The following is a 23,069-nucleotide window of genomic DNA, read 5'->3' as shown; positions in this document are numbered from 1 at the left end:
ATAATTATGATATAACATGTATGCAATAAAACAAAATATACATATATGATTAAAAAATTGTCGACAGTTTATTGAAACTATTTTTTACAAACGCTTACAAAACATAGAGGTAGATTATATGTTTATAATAATTATAAGAATTTATTGATGATTCGAAGAAAGAAAACGCAATAGCTAACGCGATACGTCGATGAAAGATTTAATTCGAGTGTCCACTAACATAATCTTTATAATGGTTGAGGTACGTTTGAAGAGAACTTGTTGTTGTAATTGCCAGGTGGGCTATATTCACAGGCGAGCCAAACTCTTGTGCCATCGTCGACAGCGCCACAGCCAAGCGTCTTGCTATCTGCCCACACAACCTGGGTGAAGTGACCTACGAGAGAAAACGACAGTTTAGTTTCTATTATTTTTATCGCTATGAAATGAAATACTGCCCGCTACCGTTGTTTTTTAATCAGTTCGCTCCAAACATTGTTTGTAACAACATCATGCATTGCTTGTAGATTTGACTACTAGCAGCAGAGTGATAATAACTTACCGGTAGATGAAAAGAAGCCGGGATTATTGTAATTGTAAAAGTCTATTTCGTCGTACCACATCTTGACGAATCCATAACCTGAACAAAATAAATTGGTCTATAATTGTAAAATAAAGCAATATATATAGTTCATGATACAATTAGAACAATCTACGGATTTTATACGCACATTTGCAAATTTTGAAGCTTCATTGAAATTGAAGTTACTTTGTATAGAGAAACAACCCAGGCTTGGGGTCGATCTAGATTAAGCGGACGATGAACACCAGGAAACGATTTGGGATATGTCGTCGGTCGATCACGTCACTTGAGAGAACTACTCGCGATTGAACTATCCAAAAGTCGCGCATAGTGTGTTTTAAAGCAAATAATTGATTGTAAAAATTGACTGAAAAATTGAACAAATAATAGTAAGCATAACATTGTTACTAAACATAGATCTACTAAATCTGGTAAGTTAATGTCATAAATAAGCCGACATTCCTACCTGTTGCGTAACTCATATCTTCCAGCCCAGACATAGCGAGATTTTCACCATATCCGTAACTGCTGTGTTTAAGCATTCCCCTGTCTGCGTTGTCCTGTGCCACGAGTTGACCCGTCTGTGCCAGTGAGCTGTCCCAGGTGAGCGGCTCCACTCCGTGCAAGCAACGGAAATAGTTGTGCGCTTCGAGCAGTTGGTCTTCGAAATCTCTGGTTCCACTGTTACCCATTTGCTTTGGTACCGTACAACCATTGCTGTCAGTTTCACCGTATCCTGTGAAAGTAATTGGGGTTATAGTTAGAATGTCAGACATCACTCAGAAGATGCCACGTTCTTTGGGACCACATATAGTGATCGACCAATTTGAAAGCAGTTATGCATGGTATTCAATGTTTACACTTAACCGCCAAAATTAGGGCAATATTGTCTGTGAAGTAGATTGTATAAGCAGGAGACCCTTCCCAATAGCTCGGTGTTTTATTACAATAATAGCGTGACACGAGTCGCTTACTGTGGTCACTGCACAGAATATGACCAGCAGTACAAATACCTGTAACGTGAACGAAGACTTACCACATCCAACTTCGTCACTGTAATCCAGACAGTAGATGAGACCATCGCAAAGTTGACTTTCTTTCAAACACATACTTTTATCTGCACATATATATTGATTGTTCGGGTACCATTTGCCGCAACCGTTTGGGTCGTAATAAGCCTCTGGTTCTACAAGTGAAGTGTGGGATTGTGAAATTATAAACGGTATGTAAACAAACTCCGGCGTAAAACGAGGTAGACAATATAATGCCTTGTCTATAGTAACGTGCCTGTGTTGATGTTTTGAATCGTTATGTTTTTGGTAGAACTGGCTTGTTGTTGTTGTTGTTGTTTTTTTCGCTTTTCAGCATGATAACAAAAACGTTATGGATCGATTCTCATAAAATTCCTAGGAGAAGTTGCCCTTGATACATCACGAACCAATTAAATGTTGATAGAGATATGCGTAATGTTAATGAAAACAGCAATTTTGGTAATGACTTTTTCCTTATAACTCAAAAGGTTAGATAGATAGAGGGCGTTTGTCCAAGCAACAGGGTGTTTTCAGTGCTCTTCATAAATTCTGTAAAGTTATACGAATTTTACCCGAAATTACATTTAAAAGTGACATAGACTGCTCAGTGAAGAAATATCTTATCATCAGGTGTTTATTGCGCTATCGTATTGCTCGAAAATGTTTTCTCAACACGAGAATATTCCCGAAGTTACGGTTCAGCGAAAGCACATGTGCGATCAACATGGCCGAATACACGTGAGTTTATTCATCTTCGGGATCTTGCTACTTTTATCGGGTGATATTGAAGTAAACCCTGGGCCACCTCGCAAGATGCCTGATGGTCAGCGAACAATATCTGAGTCGATGACTTTGCGTAGTAGCAGTGGTCAGCATGTTTCGCCATTAACAAAAACCCAGTTAACGCAAATAGAAGACGGGGTAGACAAAGAGGGTCGCCATATTGGATTACAAGAGACTGGTGTCGAACGTGTTGATGAGTTTACGTTGGCTGATGTCATGATGGAAATGCGGGCTTTGCGCAAAGATATTATGGATCGTATCGAAGTGGTGGATAATAGAGTGAGGGTTTTAGCAGAGGAGGTAAAAGTCCTGAAAAGTAGTGTGGATGAAAACCGAGGCGAAATGGCAAAACTAGTTGAAGAAAATAAACAATTACGTGAACGTTCAAATAGGATGGAAGTAGAATTGGATAAAACGAATGCACAGTTGAAACGTAATAATCTGATATTTTATGGTATTGAACAGCTTGGTATGGAAACGTGGGATACAACCGAGAAAATTGTGAGAGATTTTATTACTGACAACTTGGATATAAACGCTGGTGAACTGGAATTTCAGCGAGTTCATCGTCTGACTGGTGCTCATAGTCACCCACAACCAATTATAGCTAATCTTTTGAGGTACAAGCAACGTATGCAAGTTCTCCGCGCAGCAAATAAACTGAAAGGTACTGACTATCGGATTGGAGAAGACTATACCTGGAAAGTCAGAGAAACCCGAAAGAAACTGGGAAAGTTTGCAGATGAGGCAAGAGCTGCGGGCAAACATGTAAAATTTATGTACAATAAAATCAAAATCGATGGTATATTGTATGTGTATGATGACCAACTCCAAGATATACGACCGCTGAGTGAGAGCCGTGAAGTACAACAAAACAATACCTGATGAGACATTGGCCTGGGCCATGGGCAAAGTTTTGAATGCTTGGACACAAGATGTTCTAAAACAGATAAGAGTTTGAGATTCCTTGTATGGAATGTGAACGGTTTATTGGGAAAAATAGAAAATGTAGATTTTTGTGATTACTTAAAATCTTTTGATTTTGCCTGTCTCACTGAAACATGGCTTTATAAGCCTTTTGATATGCATTTTGAGGGATTTAAAAATTTTCATATGCTTGGTAGGAGGGAACGGAACTATGGTAGAGCATCAGGTGGGATTTCAATTTTATTTCGAGAAAATAATGAAGATAATTTTGATATAAAGTTTATTTCTAGTAACTCACAAAATATAAATTGGGCTTTGATAACACAGAGAAACCACCCGATTTTGTTACTTGGTAATGTATATAGAGCACCGGAAAGCTCACAATTTGCTGACAAAGATTTTTTCGATACTTTAGAATCTGAAATGTTAATTTATACCAGTAAATACGAGTGTAATATTATAATTGCAGGAGATTTTAATGGTAGAACAGGTTGCAAATCTGATGATATTGATCTGGATTGCACATACTTGCCAATGGAGGGGTTTGAAAATATGGGACAAGGGGCTGATAAAAGAATTTCAAAAGATGTGGTAGTAAATAATTATGGGATGGAATTACTTGAATTTTGTTCAGTGACTGGATTAAAAATTGTGAATGGGAGATTATTTCAGGAAAGAGGGAGTGGCAATTTCACTTTTATATCAGAACTTGGTACGAGTGTAATTGACTATGTGTTAACAACAGAGGAGGTTCTAGTTAAATTTACTGATTTTACAGTGGGCAATAGAGTTGAATCTGACCACATGCCTTTAGAATTTGTTTTAACTTACCAAAATGAGGCGGGGGTAAATCCAACTAAGGATAGTTCGGACAATTGTATTGTTAACAAAAATGACACATCTAGGTTAAGATGGGAGCAACAGAAAAAACAGCAGTATCTTGATAACTTTCAAACTGAACCAATTGAACAATTAACTCTTACTTTTAACGATAGTATTATTATGGGAAACTTCGAGGAAGCAGCAGCGGATTTGGTGAACATTGTCTCTTTGTGTGCCATTGACATGAAAACTGAGACCAAAAATAATATTAAAAAGAGAGAAAATTTATGGTTCGATAAAGAGTGTTCGGCAACTAAAAAAGAAGTATTACGTGCACTAAATCAGTTTAGAAATTCTCAAAATGGGAAAAGTTTGGAATATTACTTAAAATTAAAAAAGAAATATAGAAAATTGATTAAAGAGAAAAAGTTAAATTATTTGGAAATGAGACAAAATGAACTTGTAAACTTAGCTGCTTATTCAAACTCACGGCAATTTTGGCAGAAATTTCGGCAACGAAACGAAAATGTGTCTAAAATTATTACCCAGAAAGAGTGGCATGATTATTTTAAACATCTGTTTAATAACAATTTTATAGGGGATGAGGATATGGCGGATTTTTTTGATTCAGTAAATGATTATGTAACAAGGTTAAATTTTGATGACATTGAGAACACAGAGGTTGATAATACTGACCTTGACTGCCCTATCACACAAGAGGAAATTAAAAAGAGCATAAAGAAACTAAAAAATAATAAAGCCCCTGGGCAAGATGGAATTTCTTCGGAATTTTGGAAAGATGCACCACAGAAAATTGTTGAAATGTTATTTATTTTATTTAATGTATTACTTGAACAAGGTTATTTTCCTGAAAAGTGGGCAATTGGATTAATAACACCAGTGTATAAAAAAGGGCATAAGGATAACCCTGAAAATTATCGGAGCATTATGCTTTTAAATGTTATTAGTAAAATATATATGAATATCCTGACAGAAAGATTGACAGTATGGTTTGATAAATATAGTAGAATTGTTGAAAATCAGAGTGGTTTTAGAAATAAACGAAGCACATTAGATAATATGTTTATTCTGAGCACAATTATTGATAAATATGTATTTCATCTCAATAGTCGATTATATTGTGCTTTTATAGATTATGAAAAAGCATTCGATAGGGTCCACCATATTTCACTATTTTATAAATTAACAAAGGCAGGAATGAGAGGCAGACTATTAACAACTTTGTTCTCAATGTATACACATGTTAAGGCAGTAGTTAAAACCCCACATGGTGTGACTGATCTGTTTAAAATTGGAACAGGCCTGCAACAAGGCTCAGTTATTTCCCCATTACTTTTTTGTTTTTATATAAATGATATAGAAAAAGCTCTTACACAAGGTGTTGAAACTGTAATCTATGTAAACACTTTAAAATTAATGTATTTATTATATGCTGATGACCTCGCATTATTTAGTAAATCTCCCATTGGTCTACAGCGTCTTCTAAATAGATTAGCAAATTACTGTAAAAGATGGAGGTTAACAGTAAATTTGAATAAATCAAAAATTGTTGTTTTTCGCAAATCGGGTAGACTAAAGAAATCTGAAAAGTGGTTTTGGAACGGGAATGAAATTGAAATAGTCTCAAAATATAACTATTTGGGGGTTCTTTTTTCTAGTTCAGGTATTTGGTATCAGGCCCAAAAACACATTGCTGAACAACGAAAGCCATGCACAGTATTAAAAGTATTCTTTATAAATGTGATGGGTTCAAACCAGCTATTGCGTTTCGTGTTTTTGACTGCAAAATTCTCCCAATCCTGCTTTATGGCAGTGCAATATGGGGAACACATAAATCTTACGATATAGAAACAGTTCATCATAAATTTTGTAAATTTGTTTTAGGGGTACACCCAAAGGCCACAAACTCTGCTGTGAGGGGGGAGTTGGGAAGACATCTAATTAGAACACATGTGAACAAAGAAATAATTCGGTATTGGTTAAAATGTATAGGTGGTGATTCCTCTGTTTTAGTAAAAGAATGTTATGGCTATCAATATGACAGGGTACAAAGGGGATTTAATTGTTGGGCAACATATGTTAACCAACGGTGTCTAGATATTTCCCAGCAACAGTGGCATGATCAGATTGGTAATAGTTCAAAATTATGCACTTATTCTAAATTTAAAAAATTATTAGCCGGGGGAAAATATCTGCATTCTATTACTATAAGTGTTTTTAGAAAATCTCTCGCTTGTTTTAGAATATCTGCTCATGAGCTCATGATTGAAAAGGGTAGGGCATTGGGAATACCACTTGACCAAAGATTGTGTCCTCTTGGTTGTAATCTCATTGAAAACGAGTTCCACTTTCTATTACAATGCCCCAAATTTGAGGAAATTAGAACTCGTTTTATACACAAGTTTTACTATTGCCCAGCGCTTGAATGGAAATTTATTTTGCTACTGCAATCTGAAAATACACATACAATACAAAATCTTGCAAAATACGTATTCTACTCTTTACAAAAACGTCATAGTTTGTTGGAGGGAAATTTAACTGAAATATAAATTTTATTTGGTAATCATAGGTGAAGTATAAATTTGTAATATTCAGACAAGCAGTAGCAGTGATTATTCTTGTCAAACGATCTTTTTTTTTGTGTTACATTTAAGTGTGTACATTATGGCCTATGGCCAATGGTACTGAATAAATATATATATAACTCAAAAGGTTATGGGAGAATTCTCATAAAAATGTCAAAAGGACTTGCTCTCAACACGAACCAATCAATTTGGGTCAAGATTCAGATTTGGTTGCCATGAAAAAAAAGAATTTCCGGAAATATTTTATTGGTAACAAACATAAATGATGCATTTGAAGTAAATATGATATAAGTATAATTTAAAATGCTGGTTGTATGTTTTCATGGTAAAGGAATCCAACAATGTAGATAAAACGAATTTAGGGGCATTCATTTTAGGTGTTATATATAGAGAAATGAGCTGCTAGACGGAGGTCTACAATTTCTAGGTGCTTTCTGGTTTGTTGGTGAAATACTTTGAATCGTGTTAGGGACGCAACTGTGGAAGATGAAGTGCGGTCAACTTTCTTTTTGTCTATTTGTAAATTAATTTTGCTAGATTGTGAATATGCCAGCATAGAAGAGATTTTGCCTTTTTTGTCTTCCTTCTGTTTTTGTCCTGTATTTATTTATTTATTTATTTATTTGTTTTCTCTCCATTCAGACCGTATTTTCAGCGTTGTTCCCTTACCCAGATCACTGATGCTACCACCGTTTCCGCCATTGCTTCCGCTATTGCAACCAACCTCATCACTGCCGTCACTACAAAGTGTGTGTCCGTCACACAGACTCGACTCTCCTATGCAAAAACTGCCGTCACTACATTTATACGTGTAGTCTGAATACCAACTTGCACAATTGGCGTCGTACGAAGCAGCTTCTACAGTATTTCCTAGTGACATGAAATACAGGGATTATTATACACATACCTTCTCGTCATCACCCCCATCACTAACAACTTATCAACCTATACGTGAAATCTCAAAGAACGTCGTAACTTCTTTAATTTGTAAATTTATTTCGACCAGAGCGTTCCGGCAAGTGTTTCCAAACGATTACTGGTATCATCGTCCAGCATTCTAAATGTACACTGAACATTCTACGATTTGACATTGTCCCGTAGTTGTGTTTTGATGACAGTATTGCGTACCACTGTTCACTGATTTTGTTTATTCGAATACATTTTTTGTTTCTATAACGAGGACGTAGTTTTTGCGTAATGTGTTTTGACTGAATATGCACTGAGTACATACCTGTTGACTTTAAACCATGATGTATCAACCCCAGTGCTTTCATGATCATGTTCTTTCGTGAAACATTTTCACCGGCCAAACCAGAACGAATCTGTAATAATACACACAGTGACAAATTGTATTAAATGATGCATTATTATATGGTTATTAATATCATTATTTTAAATTAATATGTCTTCTAGTCGGGACATGAACATTATATTACGTGGTATTGTATGTCGCCTACGTCACATAATTAAATGCCTTGACGCCAGAAGGCGCGACTTCGCGGTACGGTGTATCAGACGCGAGTCTTGGCAATTACGTAGCACCAATATTAAATGAATTCAAATACTTCTTCGTAATAATAGTGAAATGTACAGTTTTCTCAAGATGTATGACTTTTTAGGCGAACACTTCGCTATCACCATATAAATAGTGACGTGTTCAAGGAGTATTTTTAAAACCATTTATAGAAGAGATTACGTTTACTCAATATTGTTTATATCGTGTTTATTCGACTTTATGTTGACATTTTATATAATTTTTACTAGTGTGAAAACAGCGTACGGTTCGATTCCCGTATACTATTTTCGTATGATTCATACACCTAATGACGTACATATACTATGTATTTCATACATACATATGTTTATATGTGGAAATAAACTTATTATTTGAGAATTCGAGGTTATAAATAAAAATATTGTTTTATTGGCACAAATTACGATATAACAAAATTTACAGGTATTTCAATTGGGTATATGGATGGTAAGTCAGTCATTCGTGAATAGTACGCGAATCGTACGTGAATCGAACTGTACACTGCCTCCCATTCTCTACCTTCAATCCCAGGCAACAGTTAACGCAGGGAGGCGCGTGCCCCTTGTTATGCGGGGTGGCTGTCTCTATACTCCGTCTTGTAATTGTTGCTGAAGAATGCACGCAAGAGAGTTTCCTCAATTTCCGAACACAACTAGATCGGTTTTATTACTCACCAACCCTCCGTTTTAGGTCGGGTTGCAATCTTAATTACATCCTTCACATTTTACTAAAAATACAATTATTATGGGGACGTCGTCAACCAATGTTTAAAGCCCACTGACATGATTACGTGCCACTGACATGACCACGTGATTGCAAGGTCTCAAGACTCATGGAAGGGCTTTGCACTCTCGCGATACCTATTGCAGACGATACATTTATAAACATAAAATATGTATTTACGATATATATATAAAATATATTATTATAATGCGGCATAATGTCCACCTAAACATGCTTGCTGTTGGCAATAACAACAGTGACTACATAACACTGGAGTAACAAATGTGCATACGTGCTTACCGTGTTTTTTCTACAAACAATAAACAATGTAACATTTTATTCAGCAATCAGAATTCGACAACGCCTTCTCCCAATGCATTCGTGTTTGTCCCGAGGGTGTCTTTAACTTCAATATCCAATAAAAGGTAATAAAATGGATTTATTGTGTTTCCCTTAACACTGCTAACAATGAATTGACCGTGTGTTTGCACGTTGGTAGCCTGGGATCCAACCGTTCAAGGTGCCCTTCCCAGTGCACTCAAGATTGGTTAGGCGCGTCGCTACGTACGTAAATACGTAGACGGCACAGATTTCTGTGTCATCACTGATTGGCTGTCTCCATGACGTCAGTGTATCACTATGAGAACTCGCATGCGCAGAAGCACCCGTGTGTAAGACTCGCCCAAATTCCTGCAGACCGATTCACTAGTCTGTTAGATTGTTCAAAGTCGGCATCTTGTCTAGTCAGTGTCACTTTGGGAGTAACAGGGAAAAACAGTTAATTGACTGTTCAAATTGATTGATATTATTCACGACAGAATAAATTTAGACAAAGAAACTTGACTTTAAATGCATTTGAGGGCCAAAACCAACAAAATACCTTTGCATGCCAGTGAGTAGAAATTGTGGTTAATTTGGAATCTGGGGCTTGTCAACTGATTCCCTAGTGCGAGCGCGAAGTGCGATAAGGAAGGACACTCCTTAGCCGCGATGACGTCACAGCTACATATTATCTTAATTTTAGGCAGTGATACACAGCTTAACTTTGAAAAAGGCGCACACAAACTGAATAACTTATATTGTCGACACATTTAAACCACAACCACGACCAAATTACGCAAATCTTAACCATTTTCTGGGTTGGAATACGTTTGAATGGTTTCCTCACAACCATCTGTTCCAGCCTAAGATTGTGAACGACACCTTAACACTCCGGCAAAATTTAATGATTTTTCTACAAGATTCCCTGGAAACTATTCTCTTTATTTTACATGTAAAGAATCCGCCAATCTTGCCTTTTATTTTGTCTTTTTTATTTATTTACATTTAATACATCTCAGCCTAAATTATTACAACACGGCGTAACAAAATATTATTGAGTATTACGTGGTCACTTATTGTGTACATACGCATATGGAAAATCGCGTGGCTTGTAGAGGTACCTCATTGTATCTTTAGTTAAAGTGCGGTGGTTGTCGCGCTGCGCATGTGCGACATTTGTGTTGATAAACATTGATTTTCCCATAATCCAATGCGCTCTTCAAATGGAAATCACAAGTACTAGGGTTGACCTGGGCACGACTTGCACTGAATACCGCCGGTGACTCCTTCGATACCTTCCAATCACCTAAAAATTACCTAATTAAAGCTTGGAAACGTCTTAGTTTGTACTCGTTGATCTGCGCAATAGTAAAAGTCGCCATCTTTATATGAGACCCATATATCTCGCGCATGCGTGGCGCGACGACTACCGCCCTTTAAAACACTTAGGCAGAACACGTATCAACTGCATCTTTTTGTGGGTAAGATGAAGCTTTTGACAAAAAGACACAGTAAAGGAAGATTCTTTCATTTTGAAAATGTACTATAATTATATGGGCAAATCTCTTAGAAAGCCACGTGACTTGAATTAAATGAATTGATTTGATGCCGGTTTAAACGAGGGCGTCACAATTGTGGTATCACGGCTTGACTGTTTTGGGTTGAAGTGTTACTACTAAAACATATACGATGGTTATGGGAAAAGTCGTTCATAACAACAATACGGGCGACAGTTCTTTTGTAAAAGCCCATTATGACATTGTTATTCTACCTTTTATAGTTCGTCCCTGAACCATATCGAACCACAAAGCGGCGTTTTTTAAATTGAAAGGAAAATTACTTCTGTCAGCTACCACATATTTCAAAATACAAAAAAGCAACACGTTGACAAATCATAATAAATCACGTGATTTGAATTAGATGAATTGATTGGATGTTTAAACGAGGACTCTCTTTCAATGTACAATGCAAGATTTTTTGTGTGAATATAGGCGTACCATTGACACTGATTATGGGAAATGTCGCATATAATAACAATACTCAAGGTCGTTTGTAAAGTGTCACCTCTGTCAAATTTTACATTTGTCAAAATACAAAAACTCAAAACGTTGACAAATTACAATTCCCATACGCCATTTCCAGAGATAATAGCGATGCTTTGAACAATTTTCGCCAGAAACAACAATTGCTCATGTTTGAACCCAAGTCATATGCGTATTACCTTGACAATAATCGGATTCTCCCGCAGAGCCAGCGTAACTGGTCGATCAACCGTCGCCAGAAGGAGACCAACGCTTTTTCTAATTTTGCACTATGATTGGTTGACGTACTATGTGATTGTACCTTACATGGGCCAGACTTGCAACTTTTGCCGACTCTCAGTCATTGAAACATCAATTACTCCGTTTCAGTCAACTACGAATTAGAAGACACCTTGGACACCCGATTTACCTAACATGTAATCCACAGAGAAAACTCGAAACAGTCATTAGTAATTCACTTCTCTTCATTTTAACGATAATGTCGAGGGCTCGTATTTTCACCACCAAGGTTTTATTCTGTCCTTAAGCTTAGGTACCTAACAGCAACGGTTAACTGTCGCCATGGCTACACTAGCCAGACCTATATAGAAAAAGCCGTCCACACTCTGTGTTTAACCCAAGCCGTAACAACAGAACATGCCCCCACGAGTCCCGCCCATACCGTCGATTATAATGATGAAGTGTATTATGATTGTGTTGGTTACTGTTTTGTTAGTTCTTATATCAAAAATATTTATTAATAGAATTTTCAATATTTTTACCCAGACTCTATATCAAATTTTGTTCGAAATTAAACAAAAATCACACTGTGGGTTTTGCATGTAAATTTATCCTTTGTTCACGTAAAGATAGCGACAAGAAACAAATTTTCGCTGTGACATTCAGACCTGGATTTTTTCACTCTGCCTTGTATGTTTCCATAAGAGACTGAGCCATTTTACTGGATGGTGTTTTCACATACACTGACATTGGAATTACCATCCATAGCCAAAAAATCTTATGGGAAACACAACTTTGCCAGGATATCCCAAATGGCAAAAATATGTGTCGCCTTTTGACTGTATCTGATTCCGAGTCCATGGAAATTATTTTGAGGAGCGTCTGAGTCTTCTTTACCCAAACCTCGTATAAATATATATGAAAAGGCACATTGGGACAACGAAAATGTCATGTATGTATTTAGTTTTTTTCATGAATAATGTTGTGTATTTTATCGGTACGGTTTAATATTTAACCAACTTAATGTATTGTTTAAATGCCGCTTCCGCATCGTGCGACAAATTCTGATTCACGACCAGCCTGAGCAGAACCAGCCGGTCGGTGCGTAATTATATAAAAATAGGACACTAGTTTTGGTTAGCAACATTTCTGTGGTGGTGGTTATTAATTTTGAGTGTCGATCGGGCCGCGCGTTGAGCAAATTAAACCACGAATTGGAACCGAGAGATGTAGCTATGGCAATCTCTCCCAGCCATACAACTCATCGTTACTTACCGGTTTAAAACTTGATTTCCTCGGCACATACGTCGCCGAGCACACAACTATGACTGTAAAGACGATGACAAGGCGCATTTTGATGGATAGCAGTTTCCTTCAGGCTCCTGTGCTGAATGTGGTGTCTGAATGGACTTAGCGGTATATATACCAATCTAGGTGTCCCCGGGGTCTGCATTGTGGGTAAATGTTGTAAATTTGTCAACGGGCATTTAGGGCCAGGTGGATCAGTACGCTTCGTAATTTTTGACGACTGTAACCATAGAAACTCTACATATTCTACCCGATTTAATACTCTGTAGCACTATATGAAAGAGTCCTTAAAATTGGTCTTTACCACACATGCTTCACTTTTTTCTTTACACTCGAAACACTTCACAGATTATGTAATCCGAAATTCCAAATTACAGACTGCCGATATTTCAGCATGCAGACTTTTCAAGGCAGTTCTGTCATCGTCACTTTATGCACCTGTCATTTTTGCAAATATTGTAATAACCAGTCTGCTTCCTCTCTGTCTTAAAATCCAACTACTTGTGACTCCTGCACTGCCTGTTTCTTCAACTATGACCCTATCAGGCTCAGTTGAAGAATATGCCAGACAATGAACCAAACGACAGAGTATAACTTGATATTTTACGTGACTGGGTGAAGACTGTGCTGTAAGAAATGAAGTTTGTTGTCGGATTCACACAGTTGAGCTATGTGTTAACAGATGACCAAAGTCTGTATTTGAAGACCCTGACACACTAAATTTCCCGCCCGATCTCTACGAAAGATATTTTATTATCCCTGTGGGCAATGTTTTCAATAGTACAGTGTATGTTTGTTTGTGAACTAGTAATCAGTTGGTTTGCATGGAGAGAGAGAACAGATGTTTTCAGAGACATAGATTTAATTCAGACAAACCACTCGATGTAAGAAAACAAGTAAACGATGGTTATGACAAATAAATATATAACGATAGTTCAGATGATAAAATCTGCTATAATTAATTTCTAATGTTATGAAGCGTAACACATTATGTAGCCTGACAAGTTGACGTAGGTGGCGCAGATGGGTTCGCAGCAGTACAGGGCGCCACCTACGCCAACTTGTCAGGCTAAACATTATGCTGTGTCTATAGCAATGCTGAGCCTCACTGTCCTAAGTGCTAACAATTTGGTATAGTAATGTATATTTCTATAATTGATGAGGTGCGTAGAGTTATGAAGCCCCCTATCTTTGTTCAAGTTGTTAAGTAATAAACACATCCCTCCAATCATACATTTACAGGCAACAAACTAATTGCGCATGCGCACGTGACAATAATTAAAATGTACGTGTCCGTAGTTCTGCCCATGAAAGTCACATTCACATAACTATTGGTAGGAAATACCGGTATAAGTGCTCGATAAGATTATTTCCATGCACAATTATGTTGCTGTACATTTTTTTATTCTTTCAATCAGACGAGTGGGGCATTTCCCAGTAATTTCCATGTAATAATCCCTGTGTAGATATTTTCTTTATGCCCCAAAGCATCTAATTGCCAGCATTTTTTCAAACAATGCACAAAGTCAGATATCAAGTTCCGACTTGTTTGTGGCTGAAATGCTCGGTTTGTATGCTACTGAACACGTTATATTGTGTAGAAGCATCTGCTTTATATTTACTCACAAGTTTATCAACATTTACATAAAATATATCGTTCGACAATACTTCGGCTTGCAATTATGCTTGAAAACCATAAACTGTATTTAGTTTATTTAGATAAACCCGAGGCGCTATGTTTTAGCCGATTACATTGTATTCAGTAACATATTTATTTGATGAATGCATACATTAAGACAATTTTTTTTTCTGAAACGTGATCACGTTATAAGACTACGGACAGTTGAACTTGAATTAATTTTTTATAGCTCTATGTCGAAATGTCGATCTTTGAGAGGAGAATATTGCGTTAGGGTAGAAGCCTACTCATATTTGTTTAGAGAATTGGTAATAAATCTCATGACAATGTTCATTGGTTTAATAACTAAAATCATGAATATATTATCGCATGAAATAGCATTATTTAGTGTGTTACAGTGACGTATTTTGAGAAACTTGTCCTAATATTGTTTTCAAAAATCGCTATTTTTAGAACAATTCTATAGAACACAATGTTATAGAAAAATGCTTTTTGACACTTTTTTAAACACACTTTTTTGAAATAATAACAAAAAATACCCCATCATTCACAATATATATTTTTTCAGCCCATGTTTCCAGCCTACAATTTGAGATATGGCATAATATCTCTCCCATAGGAACCTATTAGGGTATAAGTGTTATAATACTCGCAAAATGGTCACTATACACTAAAATTCAGCCATCATTTTCTAGAAAATTCGGCTGGTGACCCCGGGAGTACAACTTGCTGCAAACTAAATGAATTCTGGATATTTGCAATTATGAATAGGCTTCTACCTTAAGATACCCTTACTTCATCAAAATTGACCATTATAAAATGGGCACCATTCAGATTGAAACTGCAACGGTCACGTTTTCATATACCATCCACTTCTCGTTTACAAAATTGTGTGTTCCATTAGATAAGAGTCTGATGTGTTACTCAGGGGGGGGGGGCAATTGACGCTGTAGGTTGGGCCCTGTCGGTCGTCTGTAGGCCATCATCGTCGAAGCAACAACCCGCACTAATAGAGTCAGTCAATTTATAGCCATGTTGGCATCGGAAAGCATTTTGGCACAGTTTTACTGTAAATACGATTTTTTTTTCTGCCAATTGTATCATACAAAAACCCGGTGTTACTCGTGTCATGGACTACCTTCCATATGTGCACTGCCCTCAATGGTGTCTATAGGCTGTATCAATTAGAGGCCACGTGGTGGCGCTCTTTAATTTTGCATAAATATAAGTGCACTAAAACGCATAAAGCTGTCATTGTACTGTACTGTACTGAAAACAAAAGCGTGTACGTCAAGTCCATCCAACAGCAAAAAACTCTCGACAACAAAAATTGTACAAAAAAATGTATTTAAAAGAAAGCATTTAATGCATTTGTCGATGTTTTTTCGCGAATGCGTCACAGGACGAAATAAATATGGAATTCTACATAAAACACCATTGAATTGCTTTGCCGTTCTGCTGTCGCCACAAAAAATGAATAATTATGTATGGAAATGTATGGTTTAGCTACCACTTTGTCTGTGTTAACATTTCCCGTTTGTTAGGTTTATAACGAAGAGGTAAGGGTTGGGTCAGATAAAGTTTGCATGCCAGCAACATTCAACTAACACTGATCGCGATTCAACTGAAGAAATACACACTTCTTATTCCAGTGAAGAAAATTGTACTATTCATTTCAGTTTTGGCAAACAAACTGTTCAGTATAATATTGCGAAAATTAAAGAAAAGCAACCCAAAAGAGAAAAATGCACTCATCGCACAATTTTTGAACATCTCAGAATTTGATTATATTGATTTGATTAGATAAGATATATGATTACAATATGATTGATGATTATGATATAATATGCATAAGACGAAACATATGAGATTTCAACAGTTTATTTAAACTATTTTCTTTTATAAAAAAAATACAAAACACGAAATAAATCTTTCCAGCAATTTCCAGCAATTGTAAGAATTTCATGAAAAAATGTGTTTTATAAAATGAACATTTTTCATGTGCATGATTCGAAGAATAGAAAACGCAAAATAATTACGCAATATGTCGGCGGGAGATTTAGTTCTGTTCTATGTGTTCTAAGCGTAATCTTTATAATGGTTGAGGCACGTTTGAAGAGAACTGGTTGTTGTAATTGCCAGGTGGGCTATATTCACAGGCGAGCCAAACTCTGTCGCCATCGTCGACAGCGCCACAGCCAAGCGTCTTGCTATCTGCCCACACAACCTGGGTGAAGTGACCTACGGGAAAGAACGAGTGAGAATGAGGATGAGTTTGGACACTTGTCAAGCTCGATTTTTTTTGCTTTAGCTGTTTATAGTTTAACCAGGAAGGCATGGGACACTAAATATGAACAACTGCCTACATTCGGTCCATGAAAATAATTTTGAAATACTTTTGAATTCAGAAAATATCAACGTGTTTGTTTGCCCCAAACATTGTCATCATAATCTTTGTTTTCCAATTTTAATTATCACGGCAAAATAAAAATGCAATGATATCAATTGCGACGCTACTTTACTATTGTAGATTTGACTTTTAGTCCCAGAGTGTTAACTTGAATAACTTACCGGTAGCGGAAGAGAATCCGGGATTACCGTAATTGTAAAATTCTATTTCGTCGTACCACATCTTGACGAATCCATAACCTGAACAAAATAAAGAAATATATAATTCATATAGAAATTTGGGCAAACGGCGGATTCCACGCACGCATTACCAAAAACTTCATTGACATTGGAGTTACATTATTTTCAGTAAATATGTAACCGGATGTCGATTTTTACTTTGTTTACTAAGTTATTCTCACTAAAATTACTACCACGATGTATGTCGTCACTCTACCACGTCACTACAGAGAGCTACTCGTGACTGTACTATCCAAAAAATATAATGTGTATAATGTGTTTGAGAGCAAATAATAGTAAGCATAAAATTGTTACTAAACATGGATCTACTAAATCTTGTAAGTTCACGTCATAAATAAGCCGACGTTCCCACCTGTTGCGTAACTCATATTTTCCAGTCCAGACATAGCGAGATTTTCACCATATCCGTAACTGCTGTGTTTAAGCATTCCTCTGTCTGCGTTGTCCTGTGCCACGAGTTGACCCGTCTGTGCCAGTGAGCTGTCCCAGGTGAGCGGCTCCACTCCGTGCAAGCAACGGAAATAGTTGTGCGCTTCGAGCAGTTGGTCTTCGAAATCTCTGGTTCCACTGTTACCCATTTGCTTTGGTACCGTACAACCATTGCTGTCAGTTTCACCGTATCCTGTGAATAATTAAGTTTTAGTTAGTATGTCAGATATCATTCATGCTTACTGAATATAAAATGCTACATGTAGTGCGACTACGTATACCGAACTAAAGATCTGGAATTTCCCATCCAGTTATGCATGCATAACAACCGCCATATTATTTGTAATTGGATTCAAAGTTTCAATACTGTTTTATTCTTGGGGTGTAGATTGTAGTAGAAGAAACGCTCTTCCCATAGCGGGTAAAACATAATAGCGTAATATCACATACGGGTTCTCGAGCACATGAGTGCACATGGTTATATTGCTATCACTGTACAGAATATACTCAGTAATACAAATAACTATTTTTGCAACACCTGTAACGTGAACGAAGACTTACCACATCCAACTTCGTCACTGTAATCCAGACAGTAGATGAGACCATCGCAAAGTTGATTTTCTTTTAGACACAAACTTTTATCTGCACATGTATATGGGCTATTCGGATACCATTTGCCGCAACCGTTTTTGTCTTCATAAGCTTCCGGTTCTACAAGTGAAGTGTGGAGATATGATTTTATAGCTGGCGTATACAAAACTCTGGCGAAATACGAGCTGAACAACTTACTGCCTTGTACATATCAGTGTGATGGTGTCGATGTTTTGTTGCGTTATTTTAAGCTGTTTATTTTGAGACATTGAAGTGATGTTCAACTTGGGAAAATAAAGTTAATTTGCTTTTTATTTCCTCTTCAATTGGAACAATTGATTAGCTAATTTCATTTTTTTTCTTTAATAATTATTTGTTTTTTCTCAACTCGAAGCGTTCATCTCTTAGCATATTTTCAACGTCGTTCTTTTACCTGAATTACTGCTACCACCACCGTTTCCACCGTTATTGCCACCACTGTTTCCACCACTGTTTCCACCGTTATTGCCTCCATTGTTACCACCGTTATTGCTTTCGCCATTGCATCCAATCTCATCGCTACCGTCACCACAGAGTGTGTGTCCGTCGCACACATTACGCTCCGGAATGCAAAAACTTCCGTCACTACATCTATACGTGCTGTCTGGAAACCAACTAGCACAGTTGTTGTCGTACGAAGCAGCCCCTACGGTATTGCCTAGAGATATGAAATATGAGGATTATTAAATACATATTTATCTTCGTAATCATCAACGCACAAATGATGAATACTAAATGAGTAAACAATTGTTGCTTTCTCAAAAATTAAAATCTCACTGGATTTTGACTGGGGGAATAATAGGTTAGCGTTCACTACGAGATCTCGCATATCGCGTGAAAAGCACAGAACAAACGTTTGCCGCAAAAATCATGTCGGAATGCCGGAAATTGACTAACATCAAATGTTTATATCACATTATTGGCCGTGAAAATGCCACACAAAATATTTGTTTGCGTTTGTTCGTCCATGTTTTACGTTCGCTTTCAAGCATATTGCGGGATCTCGTAATGAACATAAAATGGTCTATTGTTTCGTAAGAATCATTACAAACAAATACTAAAACGAGGATAACTTCCTTACCGTTGTTACCGCCATTATCTCCACCACTACTACCACAGTCTATTTCGTCACTTCCGTCTCCGCATAGTTTATGACCGTCACACAAGTTGAATTCGGAGATGCAATAAGTTCCGTCAGCGCATATATACGTGCTTTGAGGAAAGAATTGCGCACACATGCTACTGTACTCAGCCGATTTTCCTCTTTTCACTATAACATGATTAAAAAATTTTTTTATATTGATTTTGATTGCTTGTGATTGAAAACATCAATTAGACAAGAACATTTTTGGTCTATGACGAGAACAGATCTTTTTCGTAACGAGTTTACTGAATACTTGTACTGAGCACATACCTGTTGACTTTAAACCATGCTTCAATTCCAGTGCCTCTAGGAACATGTTCTTTCTTGCAAAATATTCACTGGGCAAGCGATTACGAGTCTGTAAAAATACAAACAGCGGCAATTCTTGTTAAATGTCATTATGATACACATAATACAATATATAAAAGTATATTTTCAGTTCGGATGTCCTGTGGATATAGGCGTTATCTCACGTACTAGTCAATGTCGCCTATCGAGCCATTACGTCACAGAAATGCTTCTACACTTTAGAGGGCGACACTTAGCGGTACGGTCTATCGGATGCAAATTCTAGCAATTCAAGTAGAAATCGATGATAATAGTGCAAATGTTTAATTCTTTAAGGAAATATAATTTTAGATGAAATGAAATCTTGGCTACCACCATCAGGCTTGGTGACGTGTTCACTGAGTAGCTTTAAACCAAGTTCGTGGGACTATGTTTAACGAACATCGTTCATATTGTGTTTATTCTACTATGTGTTGATATTTACGCTGTGGTTGGCAAACGCAAATCGACACCGCATGCATTAATTCGTGTTTGTCTCGGGGTGCCCTTGACTTTAATGCCAAATAAAAGGTCAACAAAGTGGGTCTATTAGACTTAACCCAGCCGACATTGAACTGACCATGTGTTTGCATTTTGGGAGTGAAAGTAAAAAAACAAAAACTAGTCAAATAGTACTGTTCAAGTTGGCTGATGTTATTGATTACAGAATGAATTTTAACAAAGAAACTTGACTTTGAATGCATTTAACGGCCAAAAACAACAAAATATGTTTACATGATGCGTGGTACGAATTCATTTCAACTACGAAGTCCATCTATGGAAAGACTGTGTTGAACTTTCCCCTATGCAACCCCGCCCAATATTACTGGAACTGAAACAACATTGTAATTGAATGACAGACCATCCAGTCAGAACTGCGATAGTAATAGCCATGAACGAATTTGCTGAACTTACTTAGTCGTATTATGCGCGTGTACATCGCATTACCCGTGATGTATTCTCCGAATGATGCGATGGGAGATAGCATGGGCACATTATTGTCCAGCGAGTAAGAGCGTCAACCGGGCCGTATTCTGTAGCTTATCCCGGAACTCAGTAGAATTGATCCCAAACAATGTGCACGAGTTAGTTACAGAATATAACACTAGTGTCGTATAAATCTACATTTATTCACGTCAGTGTGACACGTTTCAGAATCCTCCAACGTTCAATCATTTTACACTCGTCTCCAGGTAAATCGCAATGGTCCAATCAAATGGTGTTGTCTATTATCATACTAATTATTATCATCGGTCGTGAAATGTATTTCTCGATTGACAGCTTATAGTGTCACGTTCATAACTTATAATTTTCACGAACAGTTGCGTTCCAAGCCCAGATTAATGAGAACGGACGCACGTGTAGGCAGAGCGACAGGAGACGTTGAAGCTTTATAACTATTTTAAGTGCTTTTGCTTGAATTATATATAGCAGATATTACTACACTAGTTTACTACCATTTTTGTACTGAAAGTTGCATGCGTCTAAGTTTTTGCAAATTTCACGAAATATGAAATACGTAATGTTATCCATATAACTCTGCAATACTGGTATGCATTCTAGGATTTCTGCTAATGAAATACTGTAAAACATGTTTAAATAGCGACATGACATTTTAGCGAATTTGAATCCATGCATGGATTAACTGAATCTAAATTTAGCTAAAGTGCCAACAATCTCATTGTGAAAATGTACTTTATTTTATATTAGCGACATCTTGAATTAGCGAAATTACAGATTAGCTAAATTAGCTAAAATAACATGCTAGCTAAAAAGACATGTTTTACAGTAGATTGTACTTGTAAAAACGGTAGCAATGTGTCCGACTGTGAGATATGTGGTGAGGCTAATATGTTTAAAGTATTTATCGCCATTTATCCAACAAACTTATGTATTTGCTATTTTTTACGTACATCGAATATATGTTGCCATGAAAATAACACGCGAAGTAATGGCCGACCAGATGATATCAGAATGATGAAATTTATGCTTGTGTCATGAATTTGTTTTTGCGTATTTGTTGACCGACTTAATTAGCTGATTATTAGCGAATTGCTGTGTTATGTCTGTCATCGTTTAGGCCTATTTGAAGTTTTGGACGGAACATGGCTCAGTGATTTGGAACTAATTACGAGATAACCGTCGCTATTCTGACTACGATTTCTGACAGTTAGTATCCGTAGTTATTAATGTAGTGAACGATTAATAATAAGATATGACGTATTCAGTACTTAGTGTGATTGGCTTTATGGTTGAAGGTTACGCCCTAGAGTCTTTTTACTGTTTTGTAATTGGTTAGAGTTTTGAAAATGAATAAAAGAGAGTTTGAGTTGGTCTTGGAGAGTACAGTAGAACAGACGCAGTCCTGGAAAGTCGTGGGGCGAATCTTGACATAGTCTTGGGCTAGTCTTGGGTCAGCCTTGCGATAGTCTTGGAGATTTTTTCCCCAGGGCGCTGTATCTTATAGAGTGCTCGACTGATCGACTAAGACGAGAGTTGAAACGTATTTCGTTGTGTGTGTCTTATTTGACTGTAAAGCTTAAGAGGCTTCCCCGATCCCGCACCTGAAGGGGACGAGATATAGAGACGAGACGAGTTTCCCCCCTGACACGTGTGGAGAACCCCGAAGAGAAGAATTTACCCCTGATACTTGTTTTATCTAGCCCCACAGTTTAAACATGTTAGCGGACAGTCGCATGTTGAATGAAATAAACCACGAAATGGAATGGAAAGAGTTTGGTCACGGTGTTGGGAATTGCTCTTCGCCATACATGTGACAAGTGACCAGGTGTTACTTACCGGTTCAAAACTTGTCTTCCTCGGCACATACGTCGCCGAGCACACAGCCATGAATACGAAGACGATGATAAGCCGCATATTTGTATGTCGCAGTTTTGCTCGGTTTGCCTGTCTGACTTTGGTGCCTGAATGTACTTGTGATTACATGGGGTTTATATATACACCAGTTTCGGAGTCCCGGGGTCCACGCACCTATTTTGGTGTTAAAGTTTTCATTCAACTAAAGCATTGTGGGAAAATGCTACATGTATAAATTTGTCAACGAGCGTCTAGGGCATGGTAGATTAATACGATTCGTATTTTTGAATAACGACAAATCGTATGGTAAAAAATTAAAAACTGTATAATTTTAATAATTATCGTAGTTGTCCAGGGTTTTGATGTAGGTAGGTCGTGTTTTTATAATAATGTTTACAATAGTATTATACATAGTTTGTTGTGTTCCACTACGCTTGTAGATTTGTGAGATTAATTATATACATAATTAGCCATTCCCGGTGGGTTCTCTTGCCCCTGAATAGTATAGAAAGGCAAACTTAAAGCCAATTGTACGTCAGACAGTAATCCGGGAAAT

At 37.0% G+C, this 23,069-nt stretch overlaps 2 protein-coding genes across 2 annotated transcripts; both read right to left on the bottom strand.

The window, feature by feature from the left end:
* Nucleotides 1-77: 77 nt before the first annotated feature.
* LOC100366939 (Golgi-associated plant pathogenesis-related protein 1-like) lies at nucleotides 78-1,686 on the bottom strand. Its single transcript, XM_078014452.2, has 4 exons — nucleotides 1,599-1,686; nucleotides 1,029-1,298; nucleotides 542-619; nucleotides 78-376 (listed from the first exon to the last, which is right to left on the bottom strand). Exons 1-4 carry the CDS (start codon nucleotides 1,669-1,671, stop codon nucleotides 228-230), a joined length of 570 nt encoding a protein of 189 aa, XP_077870578.2. The 5' UTR covers nucleotides 1,672-1,686; the 3' UTR covers nucleotides 78-227.
* Nucleotides 1,687-16,609: 14,923 nt separating this feature from the next.
* LOC100366782 (uncharacterized) lies at nucleotides 16,610-22,626 on the bottom strand. The gene is made up of 8 exons (XM_002740776.4): nucleotides 22,496-22,626; nucleotides 19,640-19,727; nucleotides 19,307-19,495; nucleotides 18,620-18,883; nucleotides 18,157-18,306; nucleotides 17,519-17,788; nucleotides 17,089-17,166; nucleotides 16,610-16,758 (listed from the first exon to the last, which is right to left on the bottom strand). Exons 1-8 carry the CDS (start codon nucleotides 22,571-22,573, stop codon nucleotides 16,610-16,612), a joined length of 1,266 nt encoding a protein of 421 aa, XP_002740822.2. The 5' UTR covers nucleotides 22,574-22,626.
* Nucleotides 22,627-23,069: the final 443 nt, after the last annotated feature.

The sequence above is a fragment of the Saccoglossus kowalevskii genome, chromosome 11 (genome assembly GCF_978046115.1).
Source record: "Saccoglossus kowalevskii chromosome 11, keSacKowa6.1, whole genome shotgun sequence".
NCBI lineage: Eukaryota > Metazoa > Hemichordata > Enteropneusta > Harrimaniidae > Saccoglossus > Saccoglossus kowalevskii.
This window is presented reverse-complemented; position numbering and strand designations above follow the sequence as displayed.

Excerpts from the sequence above, each read along its gene's own strand:
- LOC100366939 (XM_078014452.2), bottom strand. The coding sequence starts at position 1,671 with ATGTGTTTGAAAGAAAGTCAACTTTGCGATGGTCTCATCTACTGTCTG. Across the intron at positions 1,299-1,598 it reads CAGTGACGAAGTTGGATGTG|GATACGGTGAAACTGACAGC; the intron begins GTAAGTCTTCGT and ends TTACTTTCACAG. Across the intron at positions 377-541 it reads CGGCTTCTTTTCATCTACCG|GTCACTTCACCCAGGTTGTG; the intron begins GTAAGTTATTAT and ends TTTCTCTCGTAG.
- LOC100366782 (XM_002740776.4), bottom strand. The coding sequence starts at position 22,573 with ATGCGGCTTATCATCGTCTTCGTATTCATGGCTGTGTGCTCGGCGACG. Across the intron at positions 18,307-18,619 it reads TGGTGGTAGCAGTAATTCAG|AACCGGAAGCTTATGAAGAC; the intron begins GTAAAAGAACGA and ends CTTCACTTGTAG. Across the intron at positions 17,789-18,156 it reads CAGTGACGAAGTTGGATGTG|GATACGGTGAAACTGACAGC; the intron begins GTAAGTCTTCGT and ends AATTATTCACAG.